The sequence below is a fragment of the Pseudorca crassidens genome, chromosome 4 (assembly GCF_039906515.1).
Source record: "Pseudorca crassidens isolate mPseCra1 chromosome 4, mPseCra1.hap1, whole genome shotgun sequence".
NCBI lineage: Eukaryota > Metazoa > Chordata > Mammalia > Artiodactyla > Delphinidae > Pseudorca > Pseudorca crassidens.
This window is the reverse complement of record NC_090299.1, coordinates 106,132,127-106,149,103: the sequence shown is the minus strand read 5'-3', so window position 1 is coordinate 106,149,103 and position 16,977 is coordinate 106,132,127. Positions and strand designations below refer to the sequence as shown.

Sequence of the window (16,977 nt, the reverse complement as noted above, 5' to 3'; positions counted from 1 at the left end):
CATATAAAGTTTATCATCCAAACCATTTCACTATGTTAGTATCCTCTTCAAGTACCTTTTCATGTCTCCCCAGTCTCTGTAATCCTTTCAAATCCAATATTAGTTTGTTATTCAAAGCCCAATCTAGTGCTTTTAGAACTCATCTCCCATTGAGTCCCTAATGTGGAGTCTTCTCCTTGCTTCGTCTTTTGTCATTGTCTCCCATAGCACCTTTGTTCTCATCTTGGGAATGCCCATGTCCTTCCTCATTCTTCCAAAATTACTCATTCTTTGGGTACAGTGTAAATCTCCCCTTCTATAGAAACTCTTCCCATTCCATTTGAGCTCACATTGAGATATCTGATCTCTTAAAGGTTGTAGAAATTCTACAATTCATTATTATCTTTATCATTTATTTTGACAAATATATATTGTTATTACCTTAACATCTAACATGCATATATCTCATCTTTCCAAATAGACTTAGCGCCTTAAGAAAGGCACTTATCTTTTATACTCTTTGTATTCATTCCATTATTTTTCTTAGTACCTACCATGTACAACTGTAATTGTTGGCATATTACATTGTACAGATTCCAACTGTTGCTTTTTGTACAAAATGTAATAATCAGGGATCCACACACAAAGTCAGGTAACTGTATGAGTTGTCCCATATAAATAGTTTAAATACTGTAGAAGTGTTGGTGAGATATCAAGGAAAGGTGCAAATGGCATTTAAGCTATTCATTAAAAGATAGGGATAGTCCAAAAGGATGCAGATGAGAAGGAAGAAATAAATGCAATAGAGGAAATGTACTAAATATAAACAGATGTTTATTCATCCGTTTATATGTGTTGTGTCAGTAATAGTGTGGATTAGAGAAAGTAGAAAGCCTCTTGAAGGCTGGTCTAAAGATTTTGAACTTAGTGAACTGTGTTACAGTGAATAATATAATCATCGCTCAAGCCTTAGGAAAGTGTATGTTATTTCTTTTGCACTACCTAGTATAGTGCTATGCATTCAGTTTTTATCTCAAAAAAAGATCAAAATTGTTATTTCTACTCTTTTAATGCTTAAAATTGAAACACGATACTCAGTTCTAATGAATTAGCTAGGAAAAAAAAGATGAGGTTTTTCTTTTCTTTCACACATATCCTGCATTTCTTCATACTGACTTTATTGTTTTTTTAAATTCAGAATGGTTTAGAATTTTAGGTCAGGTTATGCTGTATTTTTTTTTTTTGGAGGGTAGGATGAAAATGAACAATGTAGATTTATCTAACTTATTAGAACCGAAGCCTGTCTCTTTTTCATTTAAAGTGCGAATAATACCCAATTTAAGTCTTTATTTTGTGGCACTAATGTTAATGGAATCTTAGTTAAGACAGACTAGATTTACTGAATCCTGATAGAGTCTGTTTTCAGTCTGACACTGATATCTATTTTTTAGGGTCATGTGAAGGTGGTGCGCTACTTAGTCAAAGAAGTCAATCAGTTTCCATCAGATTCTGAATGTATGAGATACATAGCAACGATCACTGATAAGGTAATATACTGATTAAATTCATCCCCATTATATGAGCTTGGGATCCCATTTGGCTTTTCATATATATGTATATTCCACACTAAGATAAAAAAAGTCTTAGTTTGAACAATAATGTGTGGTACATAGCACTTTTCATTTATCTAGGATTTGGGAATGAAGTATGATATTTAAGAATCTCTTCAGATGATTTACTTACCTCATGAAGTAATAAACCATTTTCTGTTTTAGAATTACTTTATCTTTTTAAATAGTACTTAAGCTAATTTAATTTTAATGTAAATACTAAACAATCTAAAGCAAATTATTGTTACTATTCATTAGTGCTGTAATCTATTCAGACAGATATCTCTTCTGAGAGGAACAAGTCAGTGGATTTTTTTATACCTAAACAAAAATTAACACAGTACTTTTAATTATGGTCAAGAAAACTCTTAACATGTTCAACATAATATAAAAGTTGGAGTAACTGTCAGTTTAAGAATGAATTTGCTAGGATTTTTGCAGGGAAAGTAAGGAAAAATAAATCCTTTTAGAATTCTAATTGAGATCAAAATATTTGAATAAAATCCTAAGACATGCCTCTGAAAATCTAAAAATGTCTTTAATTTTCTCAGCAGTTATCACATGATAGTGAACAGCTTTTTCCCATAAGTTTTATTTAACATAGCTAATCCACTGTCTTGCCTGCCTCTAGATTCATTTATGACAATTAATGTTCCTAGATACCCCTTATGGAAGGGGGGCAGAGATTTAAAATAAAGCTTTTGTCTTAATAGGGAAATATCCCTTTCCTGTCAAAAACTGTATGTTCTAAGAATGAAATCACTGAGATGTCTATAAATACATGCTTTTTATGAATGATTCCAGCACAAGAAGTTATAGCAACAAAGCTTAAATATTTGAGAACAGTTCTTGCCAAATAAGTATTTTAAATTGTTTTAAACCTATTTTTTTTGTTGACGTTGACCTTTTCCTTTAGCCCATTAACCAGCTGACAGATTATTGCAGCTCTATTTACAGTATGATTTCTTATATTTAAATAACAGGAGTAAATAATTTTAGTACCAGTCAAATGGATATTATTTTGAAGAACAATAGAGGCTCTTTGCTAATGTATTTTTAAAAATATACCATTTAAATTATGTTTTTATTTGCATTCTTTTTTTGCCTTACTACTGATCTTTATTGCTTATGTTCATTCAAGTACCTTAATTAATATTTTCATGTTTTCAGGAATCTCTCTAAATGTTAATTTTTTGAGTCTGGAAACATCTTAATTTTTCATTTTAGGAGATGCTGAAGAAGTGCCACCTTTGTATGGAGTCGATAGTACAAGCCAAAGATAGACAGGCTGCTGAAGCAAACAAAAATGCCAGCATTTTATTAGAGGAGTTAGACTTGGAAAAGGTAATGGTAACCTTTACATATGAAAAATGCCTACTTTTTTCCTTTCAGCTTCTCTTCCTCCTAATTTGTAATCTGTGGTTTTTTGTTTTGGTTTGGTTTTGCTTTAAATTATGTACATGATTTTTCTCTCCAAGTTTGGCTCAAATAGTGGAGAGGATTATGAGTATTTTAAACATCATTATATCATTAAAATAGTTTTCTTTATAATCAAATTAACAAAATGTTATTGTAGGAATTGCATTGATCTGCAAGTCAGGGAACCTAGCCTCTAATGCTCAATTATCTCAACTAATGTTCTCTTAATCCCCATCCAACTCTGTACTTCATTGATCCTAGACCTTGTAATTTGTTGCCAACGGATTTATCAGAAGTACCAAATACACTAGGAAGGCATACACTACCAAGCCATGACCAACTAGTGAAATACGACCAGTTGATGGAATGTTTAATGCGCACCTTTTTATTTTATTTTATTTTTATAAAATTGTACGATTTAAATGCATGAAATGTATTGTATATCTATTATTTTTTTAACATCTTTATTAGAGTAGAATTGCTTTACAATAGTGTGTTAGTTTCTGCTTTATAACAAAGTGAATCAGCGATACATATACATATATCCCCATATCTCCTCCCTCTTGTATCTCCCTCCCACCCTCCCTATCCCACCCCTCTAGGTGGTCACAAAGCAAGGGAGCTGATCTCCCTGTGCTATGCGACTGCTTCCCACTAGCTATCTATTTTACATTTGGTAGTATATATAAGTCCATGCCACTCTCTCACTGCGTCCCAGCTTACCTTTCCCCCTCCCCGTGTCCTCAAGTCCATTCTCTACGTCTGTGTCTTTATTCCTCTTTATTCCTTTCCTGCCCTTTAATGCGTACCTTTTTAAATGGATGATTTCTCTTGTATTTTTCTCTTTCAGGCACACTACAGTATCATTCCCATTTATTCCCATGGGGAGTAAAACACTCCAAACAATGTACAGTTTGGGCAGTCCCATAGCTGCTTCTTTACTCTCTGTTCCTATCAATAACTGTACTCTATAATGTAATAGTAGGAAAAGAATTGGTTGGTATTGAATATTGTGGAATATATATTCTGCCATATTTCATCTTTTTAAAAAAGGTTAAAAATGCTATGAAATTTAACATATACTTTTTAGATTTATAAAGGATATGCAGTGATAGTGGGGGCTGGGGCACCCCCCCCCATGCAGTTGAAAAGCAATGTGTAACTTTATACTTGGGCCCTCCATATCTTCAGTTTCAAGTCCCTGGATTTCAACCAACCACAGATTATGTAGTACTGTAGTACTTATTCATTTTAAAGAATCCGCATAAAGTGGGCCTGCACAGTGTTGTTCACAGGTCAATTGTATATATAACATTTTTCATTTGAGTCAAGTCCATTCTTTTTAGACTTACTGACTTTGTTAAGCTATATATTTCATCTCACATAAAGAAAGTATGAATTATTTTAAACATTTTGTTCTAAAGTCAATGTGAAAATACAGTATTCTGAAAAATATATTTAAAATCAGAGGTTCTTTTTTTTTTTTTTTTTTTTTTTTTCCGGTACGCGGGCCTCTCACTGTTGTGGCCTCTCCCGTTGCGGAGCACAGGCTCCGGACACGCAGGCTCAGCAGCCATGGCCACGGGCCCAGCCACTCCGCGGCATGTGGGATCTTCCCAGACTGGGGCACGAACCAGTGTCCCCTGCATCGGCAGGCGGACTCTCAACCACTGCGCCACCAGGGAAGCCCCAGAGGTTCTTCATTTTAAAAACTTCCTAGTTTAGATTCTGATCAAATGAAAATTAGCTTTTTTGGCCACTTTGAAGTTTTAATTGAACACATTGAGAACAGATATGGTTATAATTATTGTAACTATACCTATTTTTAATATTCAGTTTCATCAAATATTTATTTAATGTTCACTAAATACCAGACAATATAATAGGGCCAAGTTGTATGACAGAATATGTATTATTTGAGTCTTCTCTGTAAGAAATATTATTACCCTCATATTACAGATGGAGAAACTGAATCTATGGAAGTTAAGTAACTTGCCGAAGCTAGGCTAAGATTTAAATCCACTTTTTTTAATTCTAAATTCCCTGCTTTCCTCTCCTCCCTTAATTGAAGTCAACCTACATTTTAGTGCTTTCTCCTTATAATATTATAATATCCTGTTTTTGCATTACTCTCTCATTTTTATATGTTAGAATCGCTAATTTATTTCATAATATTGTTTCTTTTTGCATTTTTATAAATCTTAGAAGACATCCTTTCTATAGCTGAGACATAGATATCTGTTTTTAAATAAAATCTTTAATTGTTTCATACCTTTGTTGTTTATACGTTACATGAAATACATTTAGAGATTTACTGCATACCTGTGGATCAAAGTCAAGAAGCAGCTTTTAGGAATGTCCTATTGTGCATGTCTTCAATGATTTATTTTCTTTTTTCTTTATTACAATAATGTGTTCAGTTTAAACTGTGAACTATGCAAAGATAACTAAAAGAAACGCATACGCCATCATTGTAAGGTAACTGAAGTTCAAAACCTGGTATGGTAATTAACTAAAAGTCCTCACTTCTGACCTTTAAAACCTTTAAAGACCTTACATGTTCTGCCCACTCACACCACTTCTTACTCCTGTCTGATCTTATTTTACTACTTTCTCTTGGTCACTTTGCTCTATCCATAATGACCATCCTTTTTGCTCTTGCTATGCCTTCTGCCTTGAATGTCACTTCACTTGCCTCATATTTTAGTCTCCCTTTCACATTCTTCCTACTCTTCTTCCCTTCTTTATTTTCATGTTCTAATATTCTAAATACTGTATTTTACTTAGTTAGCTTGTTTGTCTCTCTCTACCACTAGATTGTATGAACTACAAAATGGTGCCTGGCATGTTAGTAAACATTTGTTGAACAAATAAATATCCATGTATATGAAAACTGTACTTTTTAAAAATTAGAATCATGCGAACATATTACTCTAATACTTGCTTTTCCCTCTCTCAATAAGTGAAGAATATTGTCAACTGATAGTGATTTATAACTGCATAATATACTCCATAGTAGGTTTGTTTCCAGTTTTGTCACTACAAATAATGTTGCAATAAACGTCATTATACATGTTTCTTTATATTTTGGTGCTTTTATTTTTATGGAGTAAGTTTCTTCACTTAGGTCAGTATATTTTAAATTTGATACTTTCAGAATATTTTCCTACTACCATCAGCAATACATAAGTGTTTTTTCCTTGAATTCTTGCCAGTCTTTGTTAACCTAGATGGTCATGCTTTCAGAGCCTCAGATTTAAAGCAATTCAAAAGGAATTTCTTTCAATGTCATTGCATATTTTCCAGTTTTTTTTTTTTTTCTTTTTCGGTACGTGGGCCTCTCACTGTTGTGGCCTCTCCTGTTGCGGAGCACAGGCTCTGGACGCGCAGGCTCAGCGGCCATGGCTCACAGGCCCAGCTGCTCCGCGGCATGTGGGATCCTCCCGGACCGCGGCACGAACCCGTGTCCCCTGCATCAGCAGGCAGACTCTCAACCACTGCGCCACCAGGGAAGCCCTATTTTCCAGTATTAATTGTTAATCAAAAATTAATTAGATGCAAATTCTTCTGCATGGACTGATACTTTATAAACAGTTTTGAATGGGGATGGTACATAGATAGAATTCTAGACTGTGGACGAGACTGTTCTTTCCTGAACTCCAGCCCCTTTCTATTTCTATTTGAAAAATTATCAGATTGAGATGTGTTAGGGTTTGGTTCACTATTTTTAATGTATGATTTACATCTGGAAAAATACACCGTTTTGCCTTTTGAGGCTCAGTACATTCTGGCTCCACCATTTCTGATTTAGAAATATCATTGGAGTGGTCTTGTCTGGTTTAACTTGGATGTTCTGCATGGGTAACTTGTGTAAAAATGCTCCTTTGATCAACCTTTCTAATTTGAAAATGTTGGTTAATAGGTTTGTAAAAATTGCTGCTGAGAATACTGCTCATTATGTTTACCAGATTCCCTTATCCTTATGCAGCAAATACTATGTGGAAGAGTCCATGCTCTAGAGCAGTTCATCTGGTCTAACTGTGGAATACTCTGGCAGTTAATTTCTTGTTCTCTTAGGACGTGAACAACTAGGTTATGTTTTGGGCTGTTAGAATCCATAGTGGGTATTATTGGTCTGCATTTTTAATGTTTTACCCCTCTACTTTATCACTTATTGTTTTTTCTCTTTGTAAACTTTCATAATCTTTTAGGGAGCTATGTACAGTATATTTTTAAAATATTCCTAATAGATGTTTTCAGTTGGGTTTTTTGCCACCACTGAAGCTATTAATATGCCCACCTCACAATCTCAGTTTCATACATTTCATTCTCTGATTATCACCTCTTGTCTTTTCAGCTTTACTCCCTCTAGAATTCTACCTCCAGCAAGCCTAAAAACATTCTGTCTACCAATAAATTGTAAGATCCATTTATCGTACCACCCTTCACTGGCCTTACTCTTTTCTTTCTCCTTTTTCTTTATTGAAGCCTAGTAATTAAAGGTGTCTAAGGAAAAAAAGCATTCAACCTTGATGACTAATTTTACTTTAAATGTGTGACAGTGAACCCTTTAATTCCTCCCAGTAGTCATACTATATATTTCCCTAGTTTAATTTACTCTCCCACTCTTCTAGACCATTAGTTCTTTCTCTTTTATCCTGCGACTTCTGGTACATCCTCTTCTTCAACCTCTGATGACCTTGCATGCTACTTCAGTAAGAAAACTGAAGCACCAGAAGAAAACTGCCAGAGACTTCCCCTACCCCATCTCCCCAACCCACCAAGCCCTGTACCCATATATTTCATACCAATTACTAGATAAACTTGTTGTAACCAATCCCTCCATTTGTGAACTACATCATATTTTCTGTCTGCCATCTCTTACTCAAAAACATTGTTTTGGGGCTTCCCTGGTGGCGCAGTGGTTGAGAGTCCGCCTGCCGATGCGGGGGACACAGGTTCGTGCCCCGGTTCGGGAAGATCCCACATGCCACGGAGCGGCTGGGCCTGTGAGCCATGGCCGCTGAGCCTGCGCGTCCGGAGCCTGTGCTCCGCAATGGGAGAGGCCGCAGCGATGAGAGGCCTGCGTACCGCAAAAAAAAAAAAAAAAAAAAAAAAAATTGTTGTGGCAGTTTTCTTTTCTTCTATATCATTTTCCCCCCTCCCCTGAATCATCCTCATCATCATATAAGCTTCTTTGTCCAATCTTAAAAAAAACTTTTGATTTTTCCAACACGTACCTCCCTGCCCCCCATTTTCAGCTACAAGCCCATTTCTGCTCCCATTTGCAGCAAAACTTGTCTATTTTGGGTATTCCAATTCTTTTTTGTCTTGAATTTACTCCTACCAGGCTCTCACTCCTACAGCTCCACCAAAACTATGCCTTTACGGTCTTTGGGGACTCTCACTAGCTAAATCCAGTGATTACTTCTCTATCCTTATCTTACTAAGCCTAATAACACCTGACATACTCTATTTATCTGGCCTTCATTACACTACACAGTCTTGGTTTTTCTCTTATCTTTCTGAATGTTCCTTCTGTATCTCTAGTTCCTCCTCTTCTCTCCTCTTAGTTGGCAAGTCATTTAGCTTATTACATGATCTTCCTTAACCACTGGTCATCTCATCCTGCTTCTTACCTTTAAATATATACTAGCTGATCCCAAATTTATATCTTTAGTCCAAACCTCTTCCCTACCTTCCAGTCTCTTATATCTAGCTAGCTACTCAACATGTCCTTTTGGATACTTAATTAGATATATCATACTTACGTTCAAATGTGAACTCCTGATCTTTGCCCACTCCAGACCCACAACTCTGTCTTGTAATTTACTCAGGCTAAAGATATCGATATCATGCTTGATTTCTCTCTGTCCTCCATTGTGTTGGAAAATCTAGTTACCTTTGCCTTAGAACTATATCAAGGATCCTAGTCACTATCTATCACTTCTCACCCTGATTCAAGTCATTAATATCATCTTTTACCTGTATTTCCACAGTAGTCATTTAACTGGTCTCCCTGATTCCATCATTGCTCTGCAGTCTGTTCTCTATGTAACACTTAGAGTGATCCTATATATCAGTTAAATCAAATCACTCTTTTGCTCAAAACCCTACAGTGCCATTTCCCTCAGAGTAAAAGATAAAAAGTCTTTAAAATGCCCCGTGGGACCTTAGGTGATGAAGTCTCCTGATATGTTCTCTGAAAGTCATTTTCTATTATTCTCAACCAGACTGACCTACTTAAACATTCCAGGCCTACCTGAACATACAGCTTATATACTGACTGTTCTCTTTGCCTGCTATACTTCAAATCTTTTAAATGTTTACTTAAACTTCACCTTCATGTTCCTCTATATGTCCCCATATACACACTTCTCTTCCTCTGCTCCAGTATTCCTGTTTTACATTGTACTTAACACCTTTTTAAAAAACTGTATAATGTATTACGTTTGCTATCTGTGTACCTCCCCCAGCAACTAAATGTAAGCTTCATAAGCTTCATGAGGGCAGGGATATTTTGTCTTCTGCTTAGTCCTAAGAGACTAGAACCATGCTTAGTACATAGTTATCAAAAAAATTTTGCTGGATCCTGCCCTTCCCTTCCCCTGTACTCCTTGACCTCTTTTTCTGTTATTGATACCACTACTGAATTCAGAAATAATTGAAATCTTGATGTAGTTTTCAGATTCTCAATTATCTTTGCTCCGCATTCTCTATATCCATCAAATAAGTTAGTGTAGTAAATTAACTTAATCCAGTATCTGGCACATATTAACCCCCTAAATATTAATGGTATCAGTATCATCATCATGACCTTTAATTGAGCTTTGGCAGTCTCTTTATGTCTTCTGTTCCATCCTCTCCTAAATTATCACTTCTCACCTGAAGTATTGCAGTAGGCTTCTTAACAGTCTGTCTATAAATAAATACCTTTGCCTCTGTCATCTTTTGCCTTCAGTTTAATCCTTCTTTATTCCAGTGTAACTTTTCCAGTTCCCATAGTTTCTGATACACAGATATGATTGCCTTTACTCCCTACTCGAAATCCTTCAGTCTTCATTGTCTGCATGGGAAATTTAAAACATTTGGCTCTTCCTGTCTTCTCTAGGCTCATCACTCACTATGGTTTTCTACTCCTCACATATCTCATTCACATAACTGTATCCAAATATGCACATGGGGGACTTCCCTGGCGGTCCAGTGGTTAAGACTCCGCACTTCCAATGCAGGGGGTGTGGGTTCTATCTCTGGTCAGGGAGCTAAGATCCCACGTGGCTCGAGGTGCGGCCAAAAAAAGAAAAAAAACAGATTTGCACATGGCATTTCTTTAGTCTGGACTGCCTTTCCCTGAATCCTTAAATTCTCATCTTAAAAAGCTTAACTCTCAAACATCAATTTGTTTCCTGAATCTATAATTAGAAATCACCAGTTAGGGAATTCCCTGGCAGTCCAGTGATTAGGACTCAGTGTTTTCGCTACTGCTGGGGCCTGGGTTGGGGAACTAAGATCCTGCAGACAAAAGAAAAAATCAGTTGGACTAGTGCTCTTTCTTTCCTTTTCCACAATGAGGTTATTTATTCTGCAATTTGACTCTTTTCTTCAAAACCTCTACCCTCCCCCACATATGCTCACAAACATGTAGCAGTTCCCCGGTAAGTGAAATGAGGTCTAGGGCATGTACCTTGTGAGAAAATATAGAATGTAGGCTGAATTTCTAACCCTGTTTACCTGCACCTCCAGACTTACTTGAGTCTTATGGTTTAAATACTCTGTTTTCATCTTTTCTCCTTCGGATCTTGTATCAGTTATTACCACCTCTCCCATACTTTAGTGCCTGCTGTTTCATTAACTCCTACCCTCTTTCTACAACTTCATGAAGTTAACTATCCTAATGAAACCTTACCACAAATTTAGTATTTTGTTTCCTTATCTAAATATTTTAAGGGAATAATCTATGTCTTGTTGACTCTACTTTTCTTTTTTCCTTTTTTTTTTTTTTTTTTTTCAACTTTTCTTTGTAATTCTCCATCCAGGACCATTTGCTGCTTACTTCTCCACTAATTCAGTGAACTAACTATGGCAGAGGTCACCAATGGCATCTTATTGCCAAATCCAGAATAAGATTAGACATCTCATACTTGTGTCCTTACTGATACTTTGTGATACTTACCAGTGTTGATTTGCCTTCCTTTATGAAACTCTTCTCCCATTGAAGCTGCTTTCTCCTGATTGTCTTCTTCTGCCTGATATATGCCTTTCTGAAAGTCTCATTTGGTCTTCCTTTTTTTTTTTTTTTTTGCGGTACGCGGTCCTCTCACTGTTGTGGCCTCTCCCGTTGCGGAGCACAGGCTCTGGACGCGCAGGCTCAGCGGCCATGGCTCATGGGCCCAGCTGCTCCGCGGCATGTGGGATCCTCCCAGACCAGGACACGAACCCGTGTCCCCTGCATCAGCAGGTGGACTCTCAACCACTGTGCCACCAGGGAAGCCCTAGTTTTTCTATTTTTAAAAGTTCTTCCCCCCTCTTGAATACCAATCACAATTATTGCTTACCACTGGACACATTTTAAAAATCAAGGAAAATTAATAATTCATCTGGCCGAGCCAAAAGTCTTAAACCTCACTTCTTATTTTTATCCCCCCAAATCTATTTCCTGGCTTTTTTTCCATACAGATGTGATATAGATGAAATATCAGTTTTATTATTGCTGATTCTAAATTGGAGAGGCATAGTATCTATCTGTAGCCACAGTTGCTTTGAAAATGTTTCTTTGGCACACCCTTCACCCCCCTTTCTACTCCTTTTCTTCCCTTTACACTTAGCTATTTATTTCTTGAAAGTCAGCAAAACAGATCAACCCCAGGCCTCCCTCACTGGAGCTCAGGCAGAGATGTAGAAAGTATACGGATCCTGAGGACAGGCAGCTTAGCTACATTAAAGCAAGGCTGAATGAGCTGAATCCTACACGCTCAGTTCCTTCTTTCAAACTCACCAGTCAGGTAGTACTCCTTCCTTGTAGTGAACTAGGGTGTGAAGGTCACCAATTACTGTTTTCTTCTCAGTCCTTTGGAAAGGTCAAAAGCTCCTCCCTTACTGGTCTTCAGAGGAAACTTGGGTACTTATGGAAGACCAGCAAAAATTTCTAGGGGGTAGGTACTATGCAGACAATTTTTATATCTCCAGTTTCCATTTGTGTTCTTTCCTAAAATCCATCTGCTTGAGAAAGTATCTGGTGTTCTATAGATTCTCCTTAATTATTTACCTTTTCAGAAACAAAAGTCATATCTCTTACCCAAGAGAATGTAATTATGGTGCATTGCCCCAGGGTGTGAAAACTTTCAAGGTGGGCAAGACCTTTTAGGCACCCAACAAGGATTATTTCAAAAGGGAGGAGGAGTGTCTAGCAAAAGCTAGAGACTTAAAAAGTCAGACTTTTTCTCAAGAAAAGTAAGTCTGATTTGGCTTATAAGTTTGTCTTTAAGGGCTGCTTTCAGTAGTTAGGATATTGTGACATTTTCCATAAACTAAGTATCATTGTTTTGACACATATTTAAAATATACATAAAATGTATAGAAAGCTAGATTATATCAAGGAATATGTACTTTGAAAATGTCATTTAGAGAACATGCAAACAAAAGAGTTTGTAGATGATTTTACCATTTTATGAGCCAAAGAGGAAAATTCAGTAGTTAAAATAGCTTATTAAGAGATGTTATTGGACTTTAAAACTTATTCCTAGTTTTTTTGACTGTGAAAGTAATATGTATCCAGTTTAACAAATAGAAACAATGTACAGTTATATAAAGTAAAATTGAAAGTCACCATCTTTCTGCTACTTCTTGTCCAAGCCCATGCTCTAGAGGTAATCACTAGTAAACCTTTGATTTGTATCCTGGATAGATTCACATAAAGCACCGCCCCCGCCCCCCCCCCTACCTAATGAGATCATTAGTTTGCAATTTGCCTTTTTTTTCCTAGCAAATGTAAATTGTGAGCATTTTCCCAGGTATACATTTATAACTTTTAATGGTTGCCTAGTATTCTGTGAATATATACTGTTGTTAACTTCTCCCCACCCCATGGCTTTACCTAGCTTCCATTTACTAGTATTGTAATCAACTTTGCAATGGAAAGTATTGAGCCTATATTTTTCCACTAGAGGTAGTCATTTTATAGAATATATTCTTAGGATAAGCACTTTGTAATTTTCATAGGAGGCTTTCAAATTACCTTTCTAAAAATGTTAATGTTTATACTGACAGCAGTGTAGGGAAGAATTCATTTTCCCAAACTTTTGCTAGCTGATATCCTTTTTAATTTTCCCAAATTAATGAACAAAACATGGTAGCTTGTTATTTTAATTTATATTTCCATAGTGATTATGAAGTTATGTATATCTTTATCATTCATCCATTTTGAAATTAGGTTGTCTTTATCATTAATTTGATCTTGACATTTAAAAATATTATTTTCTCTTTACAGTGATTTGAGTATGATCTTGATCAAACAATGAATTGAACTAAGATGACTTTGAATTGTATGGTATCCCAGTACCCTTAATGATAAAATGACATTATGTGACAACCTTTTTCCAAGGTAAATTCCAGTGTTATAATTCTGTTTTATTGATTCTTTAACAGTTAAGGGAAGAAAGCCGGAGGCTGGCTTTGGCTGCAAAAAGAGAAAAGAGAAAGGAGAAGAGAAGAAAGAAAAAAGAAGAACAAAGAAGAAAACTAGAAGAGATTGAAGCCAAAAATAAAGAAAACTTTGAACTCCAAGCTGCTCAAGAAAAAGAAAAGCATAAAGTTGAAGGTATTTTCTCTAAACCATCTAATTTGTTTCATGTAATACATTCTACTCAAAATTATATTTCCTTAAATATCAGTAACTTACGGCGAAAAAAGATCTCTACGTTATTAAGGCCTAAAGTATTCATATGCTATTTTCATTTTTTGACTTCTTCCCAGCTTTTTATTATAAAGAATTTCAAACCTACACACAAGTTGAAAGAATAATGAAACAAACACCTGAAATGCCCTTCACCTAATTTAAAAATAAACATTTTACTGTATTTGCTTTATCTTTTTCTCTAAATATACATACATAGTTTTTTCCTAAGCCGTCTAAAAGTAAATTGCAGACATCTGACATTGCACCTATAAAACATCAGCACACATTCAAGGAATGACATTTGCTTACATAATTGCAATACCATTTATAATACCTTAAAAAATTAACAGTAATTCCATAATTTCATCTACAGCCAAGACCATATTCAGATTTTTCTTAAATGAGGGAATTATTTTTAACTAGGTTCTAAATAAAAAATTATTTGAGATGAGGATATTGTTAGAAAGAACCATTGTCATTAAACCAATGTGTGTGTGTGTTAATTTCCCCCTCCTCCAGCCTTTTATTTTGAAAAATTTCAAACTACAGAAAAGTTTAAGGATTAGTATAATGAACACCTGTAAGTCACCTAGATTCATATAACATTTTGGCACATTTGTTTATCTTTTTTCCTCTCTCTTTTTTTGAATAGTCTTATATATGTTGTACACATCATACGAAATTACCCCTAAATACTTGAGCAGTGTTTCCCAGGAAAAGAACATTATTTTACATAACCACAATAACATTATTACACTTAAGAAATTTAATAATTATGTAATAATATGTAATATACGGTACATATTCATATTTCCCAAAGTGTCCCCAAAATATTTTTTATAACTGCCTACTATGCGTTGTTTAGAACTTAGGGACAGAGAGAATAGATCAATCATATCCATCTCATTACCAGTGAATGCTGGAATGACTGATAACTTTATATCTAATAGTAGTAGTAAAGTAAATTCAGCATTTATTTTTGTCGAGTGCTTAAATCTAAATATATGCCAAGAACGCTAGAACTTGCTAATTCAGTATTGCTACTTCTACAGATGAGCCTGAAGTCTTGACAGAGCCTCCAAGTGCCACAACCACTACTACCATAGGTATATCTGCAACCTGGACCACTTTGGCAGGTTCCCATGGTAAAAGAAACAATACCATAACTACAACCAGTTCAAAGAGGAAAAACAGGAAAAATAAAATTACTCCAGAAAATGTTCAAATTATATTTGATGATCCACTACCAATCTCATACAGTCAGCCAGAGAAGGTGAATGGAGAGTCCAAGAGCAGCAGTACCAGCGAGAGTGGAGACAGTGATAACATGAGAATTTCCAGTTGCAGTGATGAAAGTAGTAACAGCAACAGCAGCCGAAAGAGTGACAATCATTCACCTGCTATGGTCACCACCACTGTGACCAGCAAGAAGCAGCCATCAGTTCTGGTTACATTTCCAAAGGAGGAGAGAAAATCTGTTTCTGGCAAGGCTTCAATAAAGTTAGTTCCAATTTTCATTTTCATGATTTATAGTATCATTATGAAACACTTTCTTGCTGAATTGTTTAGTAAAGCAGGCAGATGAACAACTGACAAAATAAGGGTTTGTCTTTGTTCTAAAGAAGGCATGATTTCATTTGAATTAAAGAATTACTGTAGGGCTTCCCTGGTGGCACAGTGGTTGAGAGTCTGCCTGCCGATGCAGGGGACACGGGTTCGTGCCCCGGTCCGGGAAGATCCCACATGCCGCAGAGCGGCTGGGCCTGTGAGCCATGGCCACTGAGCCTGCGCGTCCGGAGCCTGTGCTCCGCAGTGGGAGAGGCCACAACAGTGAGAGGCCCGTGTACCACAAAAAAAAAAAAAGAATTACTGTGTAATTTCTTCATTTTGGTTGTTAAACTTAACCCATGAAAAGTATTAATTATGGTTTCTCAGGGATTATTATTGTATTTCAGTTCTGCTAAATTTGACCTCTAGATAATATCTTCTTAAAATTGGCCCTTCATATTATGCTAAGTATTGAAAAGTGAAAAATAAATTTCTCATTTATTCATCATAATATTCTTAAAATAAAGAATATAATCATGTAGTAGATTGCCTTTATCATTAAAAATTCTACATCTCTTCTATATTTAATGTGTTTTTCCTCCCTGTTAAAGATTGTCAGAGACTATCAGTGAAGTGACCAGTAATTCTCTTTCCACTTGCACAAAATCTGGTCCATCTCCCCTTTCCTCTCCAAATGGGAAATTAACAGTAGCAAGTCCTAAGCGTGGACAAAAGAGGGAAGAAGGATGGAAAGAAGTTGTAAGAAGGTGACTGATTATTTCTTTGATTATTTTTCTCATTTTTATATGTGCTCTATTTCACAATGAAGCATAGTTTACCTTACAGTTAAATTCCCCTAACTCTTCCAGAGGTTGCAAACAAACTGGTGGCCCAAGGCTGCATCTGGCCAACAGAGACGACGTATACTATATTTTAGATGGAAAAAAAAAGTGTATGTTAACACTTTTAAAATTGAGAAATTTTACATAAAAAGTTAGATCATTGTGGTGTCTGCTTGACCCCCATAGGTATTGGTATTTGGTAGTGAGCTAATTTATTCAAGGTGATAGATTGTCTTGTTCGGCTTTGTAACCTCAGAGCCCACTATGTAGTGTCTACTGCATACTTGTAAATGTTTGGAGAATGAATTAAATATTGGTTTTAAACTATTCTTCAAATCATAGGATACCTTTATTTATGGGGTTTTAGGACTAAAATATTTTGCTTGGAATTTTTAAATAATATGTATTAAAAAGTAAAACAACATCCCAGAAACTAAAAGGTGGTAAGATACCACAGACCTAGAAAGGATGTGATCCATTATAAATCTTTGATAACCTATTTTAAGGAACTCTCCAGAAATTCCATCAAAAAAATTAAACTTTTGATTGTTTTAAAACAAAATCTGTAGTGAACGAAGCTTATTACTGTTAATCTCAAGATGTACTATACATTTTTTATCTTATTTTGGGCCAACACTTCCCCTCAACCCCCATCTCTATCTTTATCTCTTTCTCTGTCTCACAC

The 16,977-nt window shown here is 35.7% G+C and overlaps 1 protein-coding gene across 10 annotated transcripts in view; it reads left to right on the top strand.

Annotated features, from left to right (window-relative positions):
* Positions 1–16,977, top strand: part of ANKRD17 (ankyrin repeat domain 17) — a 163,841-nt gene that overhangs the window by 121,126 nt on the left and 25,738 nt on the right. For all 10 annotated transcript variants that reach the window (XM_067736247.1, XM_067736241.1, XM_067736240.1 and 7 more), the window contains 5 exons: positions 1,431–1,526; positions 2,817–2,933; positions 13,653–13,824; positions 14,955–15,402; positions 16,062–16,217. In XM_067736247.1, coding sequence (XP_067592348.1) covers positions 1,431–1,526; positions 2,817–2,933; positions 13,653–13,824; positions 14,955–15,402; positions 16,062–16,217 — 989 coding nt within the window. The remainder of the gene's footprint in view (positions 1–1,430; positions 1,527–2,816; positions 2,934–13,652; positions 13,825–14,954; positions 15,403–16,061; positions 16,218–16,977) is intronic.